Source organism: Ptychodera flava, unplaced genomic scaffold, assembly GCF_041260155.1.
Source record: "Ptychodera flava strain L36383 unplaced genomic scaffold, AS_Pfla_20210202 Scaffold_28__1_contigs__length_4768798_pilon, whole genome shotgun sequence".
In the NCBI taxonomy this organism is placed as follows: Eukaryota; Metazoa; Hemichordata; class Enteropneusta; family Ptychoderidae; genus Ptychodera; species Ptychodera flava.
The window spans coordinates 2372001-2393022 of NW_027248350.1; the positions used below are offsets into that span (position 1 = coordinate 2372001).

The following is a 21022-nucleotide window of genomic DNA, read 5'->3' on the forward strand; positions in this document are numbered from 1 at the left end:
AAATGCAAAGATATTGCTAGTTTTATAGTTCAAAAATTGTTCATAGTTCACATAGATTCCCATGTGTAGTTAATCATTATTATCAATGAAATCAAAAATTCAAATTTTCAAATACACCTATGTACTTTTTACCTGCAACTTCAAGCAAAGTACATTTACATAAATTATGAAACATTTATAAATGGAAAGATTAATAACTTGCACAATAGACTCCCATGTATTATGACTTTACATTTTTGCACTATAAGCACTATATCGACCACATTTTGCCTTCCTTTGAAGTCCGGGGAGGGGTGGGGGGTAGAGGGAATTCAAAAGTATAGCAGGTCAGAGGGGGGATTTGAACAAACTGCTAGTCTGTTAGATAGGGTATTTGAATAAATCTGAGAACTTTTTTGGAATGTCTTGCCCGTTCACTTCCAGAGGTGTCTGTGTAAAACCCAGATATTAGAGAAATCCAGCATGAGCAAGAATAGTCTTATCAACATGACTGTACAAAATACATTTAACGAAATGTATGAAGGCCTTAATACTTACACGGGTATTGATTGTTTTTGTGAAAGTTTTCATGAATAGAAATTATGACAGCAGATATGTCCCCATCAAATGACGTGAAATGTTACAACTGCACCCTCATATAAATTGATGATAAAATGTGCTACAGAATGCTAAATACATCCAAAACAACATGTGCAAAACTAAATTTAGAACAATGTACAAAATAGACATAATGAAAACAAACATACACAGACTGACCAAATGTGTAATTTCCGTTAGACATGTATGTTCACCTTGCTGTGGAATAAATAATAAATAAAACAGTAAAAAATAACCACACACAACAGACTGATCAAATATGAGACTTCAATTAGATGCATGTACATTCACTTTGCTATGAAATCATGTGATCCTCCTCTGTGAATGTACATGCATAAAATTGAACTATTATATATGACCGGTCTATTTTTTCTTTGTAGTTATGTAGTATATACTTGCAATTTTCTGTTCAGTCTTCTGTTCGTTATTTACATTGTATGTCCTCATTTATTTATCGCTAACTGTCCCTCTATCACAGATAGCTCAGACCACAGGTGGCTGGAATTTTCAGTGTAGTATACATCTATTTTTTACATCCAAGTATACACACCGGTAGATACTACGCTGACAATTCCAAGCACCTGTGGCTCAGACCTACTTCACGTAAAACGTACAAACAAACATTTATTCACACTAAGAAATCACAGGTCCAGTAGGCATAATTTGTGATAATTTTTTTCCTATGAATATTAATAAATTATTATATGAATGTTACAGAATATTAAAACTTTTTTACACACAATGTCGTCTACTTTGTGTAAATGCTGTCTGGAAACTCCATTGTTGTGATAATTATGATTATTAATAAATTATAATTATGATTAATAAAGTCATATTTTACATATTGTAATGTGCTTATATGAACAACCGTCTGGAAACCCTTATATAGTTTCACAATCTATGCCAAAATATACAAGTGACACCATTGCCTAGGTTCAGTCTACGGTGAGAGTTACTACACAGTGTAATTATCACAACAATGGAGTTTCCAGACAGCATTTACACAAAGTAGACGACATTGTGTGTAAAAAAGTTTTAATATTCTGTAACATTCATATTAATAATTTATATTATATTCATAATTATTTTTTATGATAATAATAGGAAAAAAATCATCACAAATTATGCCTACTGGACCTGTGAGAAAATAAATAACACGATTGAATGAAACGAACACAAAATGGTAAAATTAGACAACATGAATGACCGCACAGAGCACTGAACGAGAAACCTACGGGGTGTGATACAGCGCCGCCAGAGTCTAAAATATGTAAACTTTCAGAGGGTTCAAAGTTCAAATTGAAAGAAATCTTTCTTCTATGTTTTCCACCTCCCGGCTCCCTCGGTCGCGCTGCGGTCTGAGTATCTCAGTCAGGCGAGAAACTCGAGGAATAGCCATGAATCAAGCAGTACTACCACATTTGCTCCCTCATTCCCCGATATGTTGTCCAAGCTTGCTGAAAAATCGTGTGTTTAAGGAAGTAAGTACGCTAGCTTGCTCCAGTCATGATCATGGAGGTAGAAGAGACAACCTCCATGCCTCAACCCTCTCATAGTCATACCATGGTCATACGGTTCCTTCTGTATTAATGAGTCAAACTTGTATTATTATTATTATTTCGAGTGCACATTATCTGCTCAAAGCACTTTGAAGGGCTTTAGTGGAAGCATTAAGCAAGAAACTGATCTGTTTCAAGCTCTATGGTGGAAGCATGGAGGTAGCTCGAGCTCCATGGTGGAAGCTAGTAACGCCAGGACTGCACCGTGTGTCAAAAACCTCTATGGCCAAAAGGCAGATGCATTGTGTTCTTGTACAAGGCCAACCATCTCCAGTAGTACCGGAAGTTGCATTTTAGGGCTTCATCAACTTTATGCATTTTGAATCGTGGTCAAAAAGGGCCAAGCTTGGCACTTTCATCACTGATATGGCAGGAAGCATCTTCCCATGGGTATGGCATCGTCACTCACGTTCACACCAGGTCAAGCATTTTTGCATAACTGTTGTTTATGTTATGCAAATACGCACAGCCTGGCTTGAACATTATTGAGTGGAAAATGGCCATACCAATCAAGTTCACATTCATGATTCTGTGGAGACTAGATTTTTGTATTTTAATGTTTTGCCTCAGCCAATAATGGTGAAGGCCAGTGGGATAATAGATTAACTTTGTGAAGGGTAGGTTTCTGATACAGTACGTTTACATGTACAAAAATGTTTCACCAATACCGGTATGGTTATCAGTGAGGAGCGTTTAGGTGTATTGAGATGAACAGGTTGAAAATTTACATAAACGCAGAGGTAATTTAATCTTCAAGACAGGATAATTGTGTTTTAACCACATGACTTATCTGATCTCACACTTTTTTCCCCTTCTAGTGTCAAGAATTACTGGACAAGTTTGGATGCAGAGTCTTTGTCATGATTTCAGAAGATGGACTTTCATCTCAGTACATGGGAAGTCAGGACTTTGTCACAGAATTTCTGACAACTGGACTCAAAGTGAAACCTTGTGATGTAAACGTGGGACACTGTCATAGCAGTGACATTGATAGGTCAGATGCGATGTGTGTACCAGGGATGAGAGACAGGCAGACGAATTATTCAATTTCTATTGAATCTCAAAATTTGTGGAATCATCCAGCTGGAGACGCTTCCAGACAAGATGCAATTCAAAACCATCAAGGAAGGAATGATATGCAGAAGGAAGCTGATAACGGAACAGGATCTACTAGCCAGTCAGAAATTGAAAAAAGGAAAATTAGGAATTTTTTCCAACTACTGCAACTCTCATCCAAGGATTCATCTGCACCTCTTACACATTCCGCCGTCTCATCTACAGATTTCATCAAAACTGAAAACATAGACAGACCGAACACTGAAAGTATGCACACACTGAGCAGGCTGTCACACTTTGAGGACAAAGCTACTCATTTGCAAAATGATGCCATCAACGTGACTGAAAGCAGCAACCAATCTGTAGAGAGTACACATACACATGAAAGTAAGATCAACGTGGCTGATGTTCAAGCTGTGAATCACATAACAGGCCCTTATGAAGCTGTCAAAGGCAGGGATGATTTTTGTGAGGAAAACACCGAAACCAAAACAGAGTGTGAAGTGTGCGAAAGGGAAAGAACACAGACCAGAGGAATTTTCAGCTGTGAGAAAAGCAGAGATGGTGACAGTGTTCCTTCAAGTGAGTGTCGGTAATTGTTTGCAGGATCTCCCTGCAATATTGTATCACACAATGTTAAATTTTGCAAAGCGAGTTTTCGATTTTGGGACAATAAGTGCCATACAAGTGGATGGCAGAAAAACTACTGATTGTTGTCCCTTGGATCTCATGGCTGCTTTGGTAACTGCAGTAGAATTACTGCATGAGAAATTCAGCCCAATGTACACTCTCTTCCTATAATTACAAAAAGGGTGCAACCCAAGCTTACTTGGTTTTTGGTTCCTTGATAAACGTTTATTTCCATCCTGGTTTTTAAATTTCACTCGTTACAGCTCATACGCCAAATACAGAGAGAGTTTATGTTGTCAACGCAAATGCTTACTAACTCATTTGACATATTTTAAGGAAGAACGACATGGTATGCCTTGGTAACCCCATAGACATCATGTCACACTAAAATGAAGAATGAAATTGAAGGGGAATATCGTAGTGAAAAAAATGCAAACCTACACTGATGCTTGTTGGGACGAACCTTGTCATGAATTTGTAATAATGAATACGTCATAGCTGGCCCTGGTTTCCTTTACAGACCATGCAATTGGCTAATTTTAAAAGCCCCCTGAAGTCACAACTGCATCAGTGGCTGGGAGATTATTCAAACTGAGTAAAATTTGTCTTAACCCTTTGAACCCGGCTCGGACAGAAATGTCCGATGACATCATAGAGTACCAGGGGGTCAGGGTGCAAAGGGTTAATACAAAATGAAAATTGTGGTTTTCCAGTGATTTTTGAGATGTGAGGTAAAGTAAACCCCGAATTAGCTTTGTTATGTGTATTTCAGGTCTTGTCATGCTACTTTTCTTTCAATTGCTCGTGAATGGAGAGATTTTTGAGCGCTCGGAAAGTTGGATGCATGAGGTGGAGGCTGACTTAGGTTGCACCCCTTGTGTAATAACAGGTAGAGTGTCTAACGTTGGAAGAGAGTTGCATTGGGTCAAATAATGATAGTGTTTCTCATAACTCTACATTATGTGTGAAACAACAACTATTCAATTGTTAGGGTCTTGAATTTTATTGGTCAATGACAACATCACTAATATACAGGGAAAGACACTTATTTTTTTATCCACTTGCCCTTCGGGCAAGTGGGGGGTTCGGTTCACTTGCCCGAATTGGAAAACCACTTGCCCAGTATAATTTACGTGTTTGAAAAAAGCTAAAACATTGGTTTTTCATTTCACGCACTTTATTTTGAAAATTATCATGTTATCATGAGAAAATGTCAGACATTTTCATAGGGTTCTCCTCACACTTCTAAGAGTGCTGGATGGCTCATTTATATTAAATTAATTATTAAAGCCCCACTAGCAGTATCATATAGCATTCTTTATGTGATTTTACTTCTGAACTAAAACAAGATTTTGGGAATGTGCTCTTTGAGGGGTTGGAATACAAGTATTTTTAACTGCCCAGTGAGACTGCATGTGCAATTTTGAACAAGAAAATAATGTGTGCCCAAACGTAAAATGGCACCCAATGCAATATAGCAAAAACAGTGTACACTGTGCATATATGCACTTGAATATTCACGGAAACAACAGAGTAGTCCAATGTAATGCATAGTGTTGAATGTTTTCAACTAGGACAAAAATGTTTTGTTTTCTTTGTAGTATGGTGGGAAATCAAAATAATGGTTAAAATGTAAATTTACTTGTCCAATTTTTCACTAAAGAATGTTTTGTAAAGCTGCAAAAGACTATATCCTATTAATGGGTAGAATTTAAAGAAAACCAGAAAAAATAGGAAGCCTTTTTAGGTCAACAAATTTCAAGATTTACAGCTAGTGGGGCTTTCATATTCATAGAAAAAATTCTAACAGTTCATATGTTTGTATGTTTACTTTCCTAGGTCTTAATGTACAAATAATAACAGCCATTTTAATTGTACCTTCAAAGTATTTTTGCAGTTAAAAGTTTTAACTTATATATACAGAAAGAAAAAAATCTGTAGCTATAAAGGAATGTTTTGAAGCTTCTGAAAAATAATGTACTTCTTTTTCATGTTTTTACTGCGCTGACATCATACATTAAAGCCCTATGAAGTTTGGATTACCATTGCACTATACCAGTATCCTATGTTTTTCTAATAACCTAGGTGGTCTTTTTAATGCTCATGCGCAGACTAAATAGAATTTAAACCTACAACCTAAGGCGTCGGTGGTTTTCTATTTGTCTTGCAAGATGAATTTCTCGATGTCAAACTCGCTCCAATTGCTTCTTGACAGTCATTTTAGAATGGGAAAATTCTCAAACAGAGAGGTTGGTCGCCACGGACAAGTAACTTTTAGCTTATTGACCTGAAAATTAAGTCAGTGTTCATACTGGACCCGTTGACACCAAAGCTTGCTCATGACTTTCATTGCATGCGGTCTTGCCACGATGCCACTCACTGTCACAGTTAACATTGAAGAGTACGTTTTAGTAAAAGTCCCTTTTTTGTGGTGATTTTTCACGACTGGACTTTATTTTTCCATCATAATAAACGTTCATACAAAGCACAAAAACCGCTGTGTGTTTCTTTTTTTTTTACCGTATCGACATATTGTGAGACACCGTAACCTCACAGTCAATGCAATCATGGAGGTAGTAGAGAGCTACCTCCATGATGCAATGAACTTTGGTGAACGTACGCTCCACCGGCTGAACAGCTTTTTCATATGCAAAATCAGCGTACGGAATTAATCGGTGGTATTGTTTTAACTGCATTTTATTGAAAGTGATTATGTGATTCTTTTCGTCAACTCTTCATGCAATTTTATGAAAAATCTTATGGAAATGTTCACAATGACATAATATGATTATTTTTTGTTGTTTAAGTCTGTATTCCCTCACCAGAAAATTGCTCTCGTGAATTCGATTGCTATTATTTTTTTCACTTGTCCCGTCAGGCAAGTGGCATCGGAGGTTCACTTTCCCGAACGTGACTTTCACTTGCCCCGGGCAATCGGGCAACCCTTAGTGTCTTTCCCTGCTAATATAAACATAAACTACAATACAAACAACAACAACTAGATTTTTTGGTTCGCTGTGCTCAGAATTGCTTCAGTGTCTCATCTGATAAAAAAGGCAATGTTTTATTTATGTTTTCCAGAGATGTAGAGAAAAGCCATCAACAATTTACTGGCTGTGAAAATATCAATTTAATGAAAAAAATACATTTTGAACAAATTTAATGTGCCATCACACTGTTTCTTAACCGCCTATACTTGTATTTTGCCATCTGTACATGGTAAATTTTCTACATCCATGCCAGGCTGTATTTCCTAATCTACAAGCTCGAGTTTACGGAAAAACTGTAACTTGTAAAAACCTTAGTAGTAGTATCTGATTGTTCGAATTTTGTTTAGAGAAATGAAGCACCTGAAACTTACAGATATTTGAAAACTGACCAATAGATTATATAATGTGCTATTTTGTAAAATTGAATTGTTGGTTTTTCACAAACACAGACTGGTTAAAAAATCCTTCCCTCCACTTCAACATAAACCCCTATGAGCAGCAAACCAAAGAACTTCGAAGGTCTGAATGTCTCATCAAAGGTCATGATATCAGTGTTAGTGTCTTTAGGCTTCTAATGTACCGGGTAATTGGGGAAAAAAAACGAACACAATACCTTGAAACTGTTCCGTGAACATGAACAACCTGGTTTTTGATCTGATGTGTTACATCCATTTTTGTTGGTACATAAAACAGCCTAAGCTCGTTATTTGCATATATATATTTGTGTTTGAAAAGTGAACTGTTGTCATGGCTTTTTTTATCTTTTTGTTCCATGTTTGCATGAAAGCAGCACTGAAGTCTGTTGACCAGTCCGGGTTATGTCCATAGCGAGGATATTACGATTGACCAATCAGCGACCCTGCCGCCGCCAACGTCATGAATAATTAACCCTGCAATCCTTGGCTCGCAGATTGTAATGAGTTCGGAACTTTCGGCCAGATTTCACTCTTTATTTTTAGCACTGGGTAGTTTTTAGATGTAGACTTTATGCACAATGTTCAGTACGGTCGAGATGGCGACTGACACTGGTGGTTATTACATCAAATATTACTTCTTTGGATGATTTTCCTGGCCGGGTACCGCTCCTAGAAATCAGGATTTGACCCTTGTAAATTTACAGCAAGTTATTTGTCGCCAAATATCGCCTATTTTGGTCAAATTTAATTTAACCTTTCATCTGTAGGATGGAGAATGTTTCAAGCTTTGCAACGATGAGTCAACTGTTCTTGTCAATGATCGGAGCACGATGGAGCACGATTTTTTCGATCACCACGCATTTCCCGGTACGATTGACCCTTCGCTCAGAAAAACGCGTGCAGAATCAATCGCCGAGAAGTTAACCAGAAGCTGGTAAAGAGTACGAAAAACATCCAATAACTCTTTGTCGAACATGGTCTAGGGTAAAGAAACTCAGAAACTATTCCTGAAGAAATCCTTACAATTTTTAACACGGTAGTAGAACGTCGCAAATTGGCTCGACACCTCCGGATAGCCAACATTCTCACTCGATTGGTCACGGTGGATCTGTCAGGTCAGATGGCGATCTCAGCATAACATTTCAAGTGAACCCACTTAACCTTTAACCGTCATTACATATACAGTATGTGATTGGTTCTTGCCTTAACCTCATTACATATACGGTACGCCATTGGCTTTTCCCAACTATCCTCTATATGGACATAACCCGGACTGTTGACCACCATGAGAACAATGCAATGAACCGTATGAATAATAGTAAAGTGGGAAATATATTTTTCAATTTTAAAAGTCGGTCTGAGTTTGAAGTCAATTTGGCATAGTTGTGTATATGCTTCTGCCTTAAAGTTTATACATACTATTTCTCTCTAAATGTAAAAAGGATTTTCTTCCATATAATGCTCTTGCACTAAGGACTTGAACTCTGAGTGACAAATCAAAACAGACATGATTTAGCATGATTGCAACTCTTACTCTTTTGAGAGACAGTGAATCTTATTCCCATTGGCTGATATTCACTACAATGTTTTTTACATTCTGTCAGGTGTACCAGTACTTCAACTTGGCAGCAGGGAGAAAACCTTCTGTAAGGATGCAACAACATCAGAGGGAGGAGGACATTACCATAGAAACAGTGATGTAGCAGGTGAAATAAGTGAAACAGGTGTCCAAGACAACTCCATGGATGATTGTAGCAATCAGGCTGACTACACATCAGAGGGTTCCGTTCAATCAAAAAGGAGTGGATCTCAAACTTCAAAGCGGCCAGAGCGGAAGAAAAGGCGTGTAAACAGGCCCCCAAATCAGGATGACTGCTTGCCTGAGAGTTCCCTGGAATCAAAGAGGAGTGGATCTCAAATATCCAAGCAGCCAAAACGGAAGAAAAGGTGTGGTAGCAGGCCTGAAATGACAGAACAGGAGCTACGAACCCACAAATTGAAAATATGGATATCTATGATTGACGGCAAACCGTATGAGTGTGAGAAATGTGGCAAGGGTTATAGAACTCGACAAGGTTTGAGTGCTCATCTGTCTGTAGGTATCTGTGTGAGACAGAAGTGTAAGTACTGTGGACTTGAATTTCTCTACAAGGACTGGCAGAATCATCTCATTAATGTTCATGCAGAAGAAATACAAGTCAGTCAGTGTGACTATTGTGATACATTTTTCACAAAACGCTCTGATAAATCTAGTCACATTCTCATGCAGCACAAAGGGAAGGTATGAATGTGATATATGCAAGAGTGTCTTTACCTACCAACGTGGTCTCAATGAACATGAGGAGAGTCACATTGAAAGAACGCTGCAGTGCAGGCACTGTCCTGCCAGGTTTGTAACATACCAGAAGTGACATCGTCACGAAAGGACCATGCACAGTGAAGTTCCAGTAATCTGTTCAGAGTGTGGTGAAAAATTTAACATCCGAGTAAAGTTGATGAATTATGTCAAAACCATGCACATGCACATGGAAGCAGAGTTTGCTCTCTCTGTGGCAAAACATTTCGCCAAAAGTTTTCTATGCAGGCTCATCTAGAACATGGTGACCTGTGAAAGGAGTATACTTGTAAGATAATATGCAGAAAAGTTTTCCACATTTGGTTTGAGTATCGCAGCCATTGTCAGAAGGTAAAGTTGACTTTTCAGATCCTCAGATTCAGATACTCAGATCTCAGATCCTATAACTTCAGACGCAGATTCGAATTTAGAAGCCTTTAACAATGCCCGTATTAATAGTATGATTACAATATTTAGAATAATAATTTAAATATGTGTACAAGACAGGTATGAAAACAAAAAAAGGTCTAGGCCTACATAAACGTTTTCGCTCAGCAAGTTTCAATGGACCCGTGTTTACAATTACAGATTAGCTAACTTGCTTCTTCCGACCCCTGAATTCCTGATTTAGCCCGGGGTCACTGGCCTTCAACATGATTAGTTATATTCCCTCGCCATCAATATTAAGAACGATGGTAAAATAGGACAGTCGATTGCCAACATTTACATAATCGTCGCGTCGCGGTCTTTATCGTTCGATCGCTGGTGGTGTGATAGAGGGCGTATATCGGCATGAATGAATTTGAACGTTGACTGATTGCATACACACGTGATGACATAACAAGTGGAATTATTGCACACCCTGTCTTCAACTGATGAAGTTCTGATTCTGAGATTGAAGTTTTTAAGTTCAAGATTCAAGATAGAAATAAAATTATTTCTAAAGCCTTTTAAAACCTAAATTATACTTTATTTATCAGTATATTAAATCAAACTTTGAAAGTTGTGAAATTTTAATTCCGAATCTGCGTCTGAAGTTATAGGATCTGAGATCTGAGGATCTGAATCTGAGGATCTTGAAAGTCAACTCTACCGTTGTCAGAATGTCTGTAAGAAAAGTGACTTTCTCTGAACCCAGTAGCCTAAGATGAATGTTCATGGAAGAACGCTGTCCTGAGATGTACTGTGTATTATTACAACTATGACAGCAAACTTTTTTATGAAAAAAGAGGACGACCAAACATTGCGACAAGGGACAACTTTCGAAACTTTCATTGATTCTGAACTTCAGAATTATTAAGACAATGCTTCTCAATGTGTTTGAGTGTGGCTATATATCTGTATATCTTCATGAGACAAGTCAGAATTTTTTATTCAAATAATTTAAACATATGTACATGTAACTCTGTCATAGTCACGTGACTGACAAAGCAACTGGTGGACAAACTAGTATTCTCTGACCACACTGTAGACTTGATCCTAGTTTGTGAATAAACACTAATTTAGTGAATATTATGTGGTCAAGTAACCTTGATTTTGTTATGATGATGATATAGTAGAGTTATGACGATTTGGGGAGAAACTTACTGCCGATTGTTTTACTCACCAGCCAAGCAATTTTTCCGGCTGCCAGCTTCTAATGAAAAGCCTGCCACAATAGTTTTTCAATACTTTTTAATAAATGCAGATGAAACTCTATCGTATTGATATAAAATATGTGTTGGGATGTCAATTTAAGCTATAACTTTTGGCTAATTTTTGGGTGGTTTTGTTTTGTGTATCCTCTGCAGTTTCTTGTTGTACTCCCTGAAGTGTGATGAAAGTCAAGGACAGCCGTATGTGTACAGTCAGCATTGTTACTGTTTAAAATTGAATTCAAGTCAAGACTGTAGAATTACTTTGTCATCAATAACGATTACAGTCTTCACACATATTACTTGTTGATAGTTTTCTCATAGACTCCAATGTACCGGTATAGTGAATCAACATTTTCAGTGAAATTCCAAAATCAAATTTCTTGTACACATAACCAGCCTATTCTAATACATAAGCACATTTATGACAATCAATGTCAGAAATGCATAGATATTGCTACCGTACGGTTTTATATTGCAAAAAAATTATTCACAATTTTGTCATAGACAACTATGTAAAGTGAATCAAAATTTTTGGTGAAATTGCAAAATAAAATTTTGTGTACATGTATGAACTTGTAACCACCTTATGCTAATCAAGACCATTTGCATGAATTATCAAGCATCTATAAATGCACAGATATTGCTAGTTTTATTTTGGAAAAAAATAGTTCATAGTTCTCATACATGACCATGTATAGTGAATCATCAATATCGATAAAACACAAAATTCTCCTTTTCTAATACACCTATGCACTTTTTACCTGCGTCTTCAAGCAAAGTACATTTACATAAATTATGAAACATATATAAATGTACAGATATAACTTGTTTTTATGGAGAAAGTATTAATAGTTTGCCAAAGAGATTCCCATGTAGTATAACTTGTAGCCTAGATTATATATGTTGATGAAGCACTATATCGACTGCAGTTTGCCTTTCTTGGAAGTTCCCAGGGGTGGGGGGAGACTTCAAAATTATAGCAAGTCAGAAGGGGAGATTTGAACAAATTGTTAGTCTGTTAGAGGGGGAGGGGGGCATTTGAAAAAAATTGAGAACTTTTTTTGAATGTCCGGCCAATTCCCTTCCCCTCCAGAGGTGTCTATAAAATGCTGCCTTAGCATACTATATATATTAGCCGCTATGCCGTACCGCTTGATTGAAAAGTTATCATTCATTTCTGAAATGAAACCCAGGAGGGGATATAAATTCCAGCATCAGAAAGAAAAGTCTTGTCATCATGATCGTACAAACAAAATTGTAAAAAAAAATGTTACATCTGCACCTATGTATGAGATGAAAAAATGTACCACAGAATGCTGAATACATCCAAAACACTAAATACAAACTAAATAGAAGCGCAATTTACAAAATTGACAAATTAATAATAAAAACAAACAAACAACAGACCTATCAAATGTATAATTTCCATTAGACGTACATATATGCACCTTGCTATGGGATAAATAATTAAAAAACAACTAAAAAAAACCCAGACTGCCACTGGATCAAATGTGAGACTTCAATTAGATGCAAGTAGGAGGCATCCTGGGCCAGTGGTTTAAAGCAGTGGATGCACGATCACAGGATGGTGAGTTTGAGCCCCGGCATCCCTATGGTGTTGTGCCCTTGAGCAAGGCACTTTATTCCTCATTGCTTCTCCCCACCCAGAAGTGATGGGTACCTAGTAGGACAGAAGTTGTAATGTGTGCGTTTAGCTCTGCTGCACATGCGAGCTGTTGTTTGCTCCACAGGGAGTTGAGTGGTATCATATTAGGTCCAGTGACTCAGTGGTAATAATAATTGTAAAGCGCCTTGAGCACAATACTTGTGGTATGTGCGCTATATAAGAACCCGTCATTATTATTATGTGTATATTCACTTTCCCATGAAATCATGTGGTCTTCCTTTATGAATGTACATACATCAACTGGAACTATCATATTTCACCGGTTTGTTTTTTTCTTCTTCTGTGTATTTTCATTGTATGTCTTTATTTATTGATCATCTTTTTGTTCAGTGCCCTGTTCGTTCTTTATTGATAATTCGTTTTGCCTAATTTTACCATTCTTCATTATTTTTCGTTCGATCTTAGTTATTAATTATTTTGTGAGTATGAATATATGTCTGTTTGTTTGCTGTGTTTATACGTTTCCGCGGACCCAGTATGGATGTCTTCAGGGTGTTGGACAGCGCCGCCAGCGTCTGAAGTCTTCCAATGAGAATAGTTCAAAGGTCAAAAATTCATCGTCGCGTCGAGTTGATCGCTGCGGTCTGAGTCTTTCGCAAGTTTCGGTAAAATTCCGAGGAAACCGGCTAAGGAATAGCCATGAATCAAGCAATACCACCACACTTGCTCCCCCATTCTCCGATAGGTTTTCCAAGCCCGCTGAAAAAACGTGTATTTGTGGAAGTAAGTACACTAGCTCAGTAGCTTTCTCCAGTTAATAAGCGCCCGAGTTTGCTTCAGTTCCGTACGTACGCGGCTGTGGCCCACAATTTTGCACTGGCACTGCACTTGACCCGTCGCTTCGAGATGGGTACACTGATTCACGGTCCCTCCGAGGGACCGTGACTGATTAATAGTAGAGAGAAAATTTTCGCGATCGGTCCTGATTCACAGTAGAGAGAAAACTTTCTCTTTACTGTGAATCAGTACCGATCGCGAAGCGACGGGTCAAGTGCCTGTGCAATTTTCCCAGTTTCACGCACGTTATACGTGGACTCCGATCCGAGGAAAGTTGTTGACTGCGCCGCAAGCTGTACACGTGTACGTTCGAATGTGTATTATGTGTCAAATGTGGAGCCACGGTCCGTACAGTCCAGGCTGTGGAGAAAGAGGTCTCGTTGTGCATACGTTTGTCGGTGTGTTACCGCTCAGAGATCAAATGCGTATTGGTGAAAACGAAGTGGGGTCAAAATACTGTAATTGTATCGCTACATAGGCATTCCAATAGCAACTATTTGTCCATTATGGGGCCATATGTGGGTTGTGCAGTCAAAGTGAACTTGTTTGTTCCATCATAGACCCTCGAGGGTCTATGATTCATTGACCACTTCTGTTTCTTACCATCAGAGTCTACATGTATGATCTCAAGTGCCTTGGGGAGTAGAACAAGAAATTATTTCGGACATTAAAAATAAAACTAGTGAAAAAACCATCAACAGTAACAGCTACATTGTACCACAGACCCTTAGCCCTGCGTATAATTTTGTAACTTCCTGGCATGGCTGGACGCCGTACAATGCTGGTAACACAGAGCATCGTTAGCAGGGCTACATAGACCCTTTGATTGTACTGTCCTTAAAATGAAATGCACCTGGTGCACAAATAATTGCAGTGTCAGAAATTTTGCAATACTTTGCTCTTGTGCTATAGAAGGTTGTAGATTAAAATGGAAGTTCACCAAGGCTGAATTTTAGCGACCCGCTTTTCTGGAAAAGACATTTTCGCCATTCGTAACTCATGCAATTTTTCGCAAAAATAGATAAAAATAGTGGCGGATGTTGCACTTTAGGGCTTCATCGACTCAATGTATTTTGAATCATGGGGAAAAAAGTACCAACCTTGGTGCTTTCATCACGTGAGATGACAGGGACCATCTTCTGATGGATATGGCATGATGTCATTCACGTTCACACCAGGATGTACATATTTGCATCACTATAGTTTATGTTTTCAATGACGAGTGCTTACCTGCATAGGGTATTGAGACAATCAGGTTGAAAATTTAACCCTTCCACCCCCAGTCGCCTGTATACAGGTCCAACTTTACCATAGAAAACAATGGATTTGGGACGAACCATGGTGGTGAAAGGGTTAAATAAACATGGAGAAAACCATGTAACAAAGCTTCAGAACAGTATAATCTCCATATAATCTCCATATTTTCGTCCTCTCCAATCTCTTATGTTCAAATTCAACACATGACTTTATAACTGAAGTCTTTTTCCCCTTCCAGTGTCAAGAATTACTGGACAAGTATGGATGCAAAGTCTTTGTCATGATTTCAGAAGATGGACTTTCATCTCAGTACATGGGAAGTCAGGACTTTGTCACAGAATTTCTGACAACTGGACTCAAAGTGAAACCTTGTGATGTAAACGTGGGACACTGTCATAGCAGTGACATTGATAGGTCAGATGTGACGTGTGTACCAGGGATGAGAGACGGGCAGATGGAGAAATCCTTTTCCATTGAATCTCCAAATTTGCGGAATCATCCAGCTGGAGACGCTTCCAGACAAGATGCAATCCAAAACCATGAAGGAAGGAATGATATGCAGGACGACGCTGATAACGGAACAGGATCTACTAGCCAATCAGCAAATGATAAATGGAAAATTAGGAATTATTTCCAACCAGTGCAACTCTCATCCAAGATTCGTCTCCACCTCTACCGGTACACATTCCTCCGACTCATCTGCAGATTTCGACAGAACTGAAAACTGCGACACATTAAACAGCGAAAGTGTTTTGTCAAAAAACATGTTGTCCCAGTTTGCAAGCAAAGATACTCATTCACAAAATGATGTCATGACTATGATTGAAAGCAGCAACCAATCAGCAGGCAGTACACATGCGCCTGAAAGTACCAGTAACATCAATGTGGCTGATGTTCAAGCTGTGGATCAAATAACAGGCCGCTATGAAGATGTCACTGGTAGAGATGATTTTCAGGAAACCGGAGAAACCAAAACAGGCCATGGAGTGAGCAAAATGGAAAGCACACAGACTGGAGGAATTATGGATTTCGAGGAAAGCAGACGTGGTGACAATATTCCTTCAAGTAAGTTTGCCAATTATTTACCAGATGCAATGATGTATCACACACACTGAAGAAAAGTAAATTGAGAATTTTATTATATCATGCTACCATGCACCATTCTGATTGGATGAGAGCTCATTCCACAATGCTAAAATACTGTTTTACCAGTGGTAAACCGGACCCCTAAACCAGCATTTTCAGAAATTGCTCAGTCAGAACATTTGAACATACCAATCTAAACTTACTCCTAAACAGCCCACTTTGTTTCAAAGACCGAAGTGAGAATTTCGACATACATATAAAAGTATGGGTCTGTAACTCACCTCTTGGTAAATATAAGTTGGGGTCAATTATAAAAGGCACCTCTAAATCATCACATTTTGGTTTGATGTACACAAATTATTGTATATTAGGGCAACGGCGCACAGTGCACTTTTGCTTGATTCAGCGTACCCATCGAAATGCGACCGTGACACACAGCTCTTTAAAATGAAGCTAGTATTTGTTCATACACAAATAAATTGACATTTACTCACAGTAACGGTATATCAGATATTCTTTACCAGAGTTTGTTCTGTAACAGACGAGGATGTTCTAACGATGTAGACCAAGAAGTTCAAAATAACAATGGGATTACTCCTGGTGACAGCGACGAAAGTTGACATACAGTGCAGTATTACAAATGCAACAAGCAGAGTCAGTTTCCAGGTGTCGCTGAATCACGCAGCACACTCTGCAAAACTGTTGATCACAGTTGCTGTCATCCCAAGTCTGGATTATTTCAAAACTGCTTGTTTACTGGTACAATAACGTCCAAATTATCCATCATTCAAAAATAGCGCCTGTACCTCACTGTGCCAAGACTGAATTTTGTGATGGTCGACGCATCGGTACAAAATAGAGCAGACAAAATGAGACAAATCTATTTTTAGTATGCCAAAACTGCCAGGAATATTATTCTTATGTAAATTTACGCAAAAATTGTAACATTTTCTTGTGATTTCATTTGAACTCTTGACCCATTTTCTGTGTCTGCAGCAGGTTGCAAGTTAGTGTTCATGTTGCACGTGAATAAAATGCAATGTTGATGAGCATAATGCGTATGTTTTCATAGGATACTATGTGCGTCTGTTGTCAACGTAATCCAAACTTATAAAATGCTCATTTTCGAGCGCTGAATTCCTGACGATCAGTCTCTCATATGTCCGTTTTCTGCATTTTAGAAAAAGTGACAATAATGCCCAAGCAAGACAACAAAGAGACACAAGTTGATGTAACATAATAGCAATAACCCCCGCCGTTGCAGTCGGGTATACACTCGATTTTGGTACAATGCCCTCCATATAGCACTCGCCTATCGGCTCATGCTATATGTCGCGCATTGTACCAAAATTTTGTGTATACCCTCCTGTGGTGGGGGTTATTGCTTAAATTTTTGTATTTCGATTTACAAAGTGTGTCTGAGTTTCAAGGAAATGTGAATTCATTGTGTATATATGCTCCTGTCTTGAACATTACACATACTTTTTATCTCAAAGTGTAAAAAGTTTTTTTTTTCCACATAAGGCCCTTGCACTTCAAATAAAATCTGATAATTGCAACTCTTACCCTTTTGAGAGATAGTGAATCTTACAGGCATTGCCCACTGTGTTTTTTACGTTTTGTCAGGTGTACCAGTACAAGACAACAGCAGAGAGAAAACCCACTGTCTGGATACATCAACATCAGAGGAAGGAGGTTACCATGGAAATAGTGATGTAGCAGATGAAATAAATGAAACTGGTGTCCAAGACGACACCACGGATGATTATCAGAATGAGGTTGACAGTTTGTCAGAGAGTTCTGTTCAATCAAAAAGGAGTGGATCTAAAATATCAAGGCGGCCAAAACGGAAGAAAAGACATGTAAACAGACCCAAAAATCAGGGTGACTGCTTATCTGAGAGTTCCGTCGAGTCAAAAACGAGCGGATCTCAAACTTCAAAGCAGCCAAAACGGAAGAAAAGGCGTAGTAACAGACCCGAAATGACAGAACAGGAGCTAGAAACCCACAAAGAGAGAATTCGAAAGTCGATGATTGATGACAAACCACACATTTGTGAGAAATGTGGCAAAGGGTATAAAACTCAACAAGGTTTGAGTGTTCATCTGTCTGTAGGTATCTGTGTCAGACAGAAGTGTAAGTACTGTGGACTTGAATTTCTCTACAAGGACTGGCAGAATCATCTTGTGGATGTTCATGCAGAACAAATACGAGTCAGTCAGTGTGACCATTGTGATAAACTATTCACAGGACGCTCTACAAAATCTCATCACATTGAGACGCAGCACTCAAAGGGCAGGTATGAATGCGATATTTGCAAGAGTGTCTTCACCTACCAACGCGGTCTCGTCTTACACAAGCAGAGTCACAGTGAGAAAACGTTGCAGTGCAGGCACTGTCCTGCCAGGTTTGTGAAAGAAGCCAAGCGAATGGAACATGAACGGAGAGTACACAATGAAGTACTTTCAGTCTGTACAGAGTGCGGTGAAACATTTAACACCAAGATCAAGATGATATACCACCACCAAACGGTGCACCTGAAACCAGAGTTTGAATGCTCCGTGTGCGGCAAAAAGTTCAAGGATAAGTACTATTGGCAGGCTCACCTTGAACACCACGGCGAGCTCTCTAAGGAGTATACCTGTGAAATATGCAAAAAGACCTTCCGCATTAGGTCGGAGTATCGCAGCCATTGTCGGAGAGTCTGCAAGAAACGTGACTTTCTCTGTGATGTTTGCGGCCGTCGGTTAAAAACCAGTTCCAGTTTGAGGACCCACGTTCAAACTCACGGTGAAGCCAGCATTAAGTGTGAACTGTGTCCTCGAGTTTTTAAACAGGAAAGTTGTCTGAAGTCGCATGTGAAGTCAGCACACAGTGATGAGAAACCGTGGCAGTGCGATGTGTGTGGATATCGGTGCAAACTCAGGGAAAATCTCATGAAACACACAAGAATTCACAATAAGTAAACCCAGTAGACTAAGTGAATAGTTCTAATTTTAAATCTGGAATAAAACAGACGCACAATATTCTGCAGACTGTATGCCAAAGAGATAATGTGATGCTGGTACAAACAAACCGATGCGTACAAACTTGTATAGATATACACATATTTCTGCACGTTTGTGTATGTGGTTTTGTTTTTACATTGATCCATTCGAACTCCGGATTCCAACCACTCTCATGCAGGAAAGCTTTCCTGAGATGTACCGTGTATTACCATTTCCACTCCGGCAACAAACTTTTTAACAGAAAGGAGAACCAGCAAATATATTGGGGTGTGTACCAATATTTTATCAATGTGTTTTATCATCTGGGATGACTTCGATTCTGAACTGTTTAGACAACTCCCTGCAATTAACTACACCACTGTATATTCGCAGGACAAGTCACACATTCAGCAATTTTTTACATTCAAATGTTGTAAAGATGCATGTTCCATCAAATGTAACTCTCCCATAGTCATAGTAAATGATGGACAAGGACAAACTTGTATTCACCGACAACACTGTACACTTAATCCAAGTCTGTGAATAAAAACTAAATTCAGTTAATATGATGTAGTCGAGTAAATTACTTTTTGCTGACTGTGATGTAGTGGAGTCATTGCAAGGTGCTTGTGGGAGAAATGTGGCCAATCTGTTCACTCCATGAATGTGCACAGTCACTATGCTAGCCCAGAGAATTCATCTCTCACAAGCGTATAGAGTGCAGGATCGTGCTTTGGATTCTTAGTGAAAACATTTTGTATAAAAGCAACATGAATGCAGTCAAACTTAAAGGGACAAAGTTGGCCATTTTTCATGAATTTTGTTTGATACGAAATACAACTTATATTGTTTGACATGTTGAAAGATACTGAATGAATGGGTGACCATGCATATATTCGACCTGGGTTTTAGACAAACGAAACCATTGCGAAATGAATTAATACTCATGACCATTAATTATTAGTCCTTTGGGCCTTTGGCCCAAAGTACTAATGTGATGACGCGGCCTCTGTTGTTGCATACAGTGGGCCGTATGCTGTGGACGCAGGTATCTCAGAAACGCTTCAGTAACTTTTTCTGAAATTTGGTCTGGTGGTCACTTTGGCATGTATCTCAAACGGTCTTTTTCTTTTTTGATTGAATCATTTTAAAGTCACTTTTTTAGCTTTTTTGTGAAAACCACTATTTTCAATTTTTCCTCAAAACCACTGATTTGATTATTGTGATATTGGCATGGGTGTTCGTATAGTTGAAATGCCGTCAGAAATGTTCAAATATTTGGTGATACATGCCTTGTATTATTTTTAAACAATATTTTTATCCATTTTTATTTTATATTTACTTGATTTTGACTCGCTTTCGTTAAAGCTACCGTCTGCGCATGCGCACAACTCTAGGACAAAATCTGAGTTGAGAATCGAATCGGACGCCATCTTGTTTCTCGGTGTCGGCACATTTTTTACTTGTGAACGTTTCACTGTGCATTTCAATATATTCTATAGTTATGACATTGACAGTGATGCACTTTTGCGGCTGTCGTGTATTTTTGGTACGAAAGGCGCCTTTGATCGACTGAAGAATGATGGTACCGGCAGGCATATCAGTTCTACTGAGGAAGTAATCCACTGGCCCGCATAGGTCAGGGACTCACTTAGGGGAGAACCACTTGATTTGTGGGGGGGGGGGGTATGGAGGATTTTGAGAAAAAAATTGTCACCAGGTGAAATAAAAGAAAAAAATAAGCCTGTAATGGCTTGAGAAAAAAATTCTCATAACAGACAGAAATAAATAAAAAAGGAATTGTCATAATGCAGTTGAAATGAGCAAAATTTTGGAAATTCATCCTCATGTGTTTCTTTGCTAGCATGCTGCCATAGGCAGCGCAAATGTTTTTACCACAAGCAATTCTCATGTGTTTTTTTTTTCCGAGCACTTATGATATAAGCATTCACTACTTTACACCTCAGTGCACTCGATGTTTTCCTTCCCTTTTCTGACCCAAGAAATC

General features: G+C 38.5%; 2 protein-coding genes across 2 annotated transcripts; both read left to right on the plus strand.

Moving 5' to 3' along the window:
- The first annotated feature begins 1913 nt into the window (after positions 1–1913).
- LOC139126984 (uncharacterized) lies at positions 1914–11093 on the plus strand. The gene is made up of 4 exons (XM_070692902.1): positions 1914–2078; positions 2975–3794; positions 8853–9934; positions 10686–11093. Exons 1-3 carry the CDS (start codon positions 1917–1919, stop codon positions 9533–9535), a joined length of 1665 nt encoding a protein of 554 aa, XP_070549003.1. The 5' UTR covers positions 1914–1916; the 3' UTR covers positions 9536–9934; positions 10686–11093.
- Positions 11094–13464: 2371 nt separating this feature from the next.
- Positions 13465–19891, plus strand: LOC139127092 (zinc finger protein 77-like). Its single transcript, XM_070693016.1, has 3 exons — positions 13465–13630; positions 15180–16006; positions 17654–19891. Exons 2-3 carry the CDS (start codon positions 15466–15468, stop codon positions 18991–18993), a joined length of 1881 nt encoding a protein of 626 aa, XP_070549117.1. The 5' UTR covers positions 13465–13630; positions 15180–15465; the 3' UTR covers positions 18994–19891.
- The last annotated feature ends 1131 nt before the right edge of the window (positions 19892–21022 follow it).

Excerpts from the sequence above, each read along its gene's own strand:
- LOC139126984 (XM_070692902.1), top strand. The coding sequence starts at position 1,917 with ATGTTTTCCACCTCCCGGCTCCCTCGGTCGCGCTGCGGTCTGAGTATC. Across the intron at positions 2,079-2,974 it reads AAAATCGTGTGTTTAAGGAA|TGTCAAGAATTACTGGACAA; the intron begins GTAAGTACGCTA and ends TTCCCCTTCTAG. Across the intron at positions 3,795-8,852 it reads TGGTGACAGTGTTCCTTCAA|GTGTACCAGTACTTCAACTT; the intron begins GTGAGTGTCGGT and ends ACATTCTGTCAG.
- LOC139127092 (XM_070693016.1), top strand. The coding sequence starts at position 15,466 with ATGCAATCCAAAACCATGAAGGAAGGAATGATATGCAGGACGACGCTG. Across the intron at positions 16,007-17,653 it reads TGGTGACAATATTCCTTCAA|GTGTACCAGTACAAGACAAC; the intron begins GTAAGTTTGCCA and ends ACGTTTTGTCAG.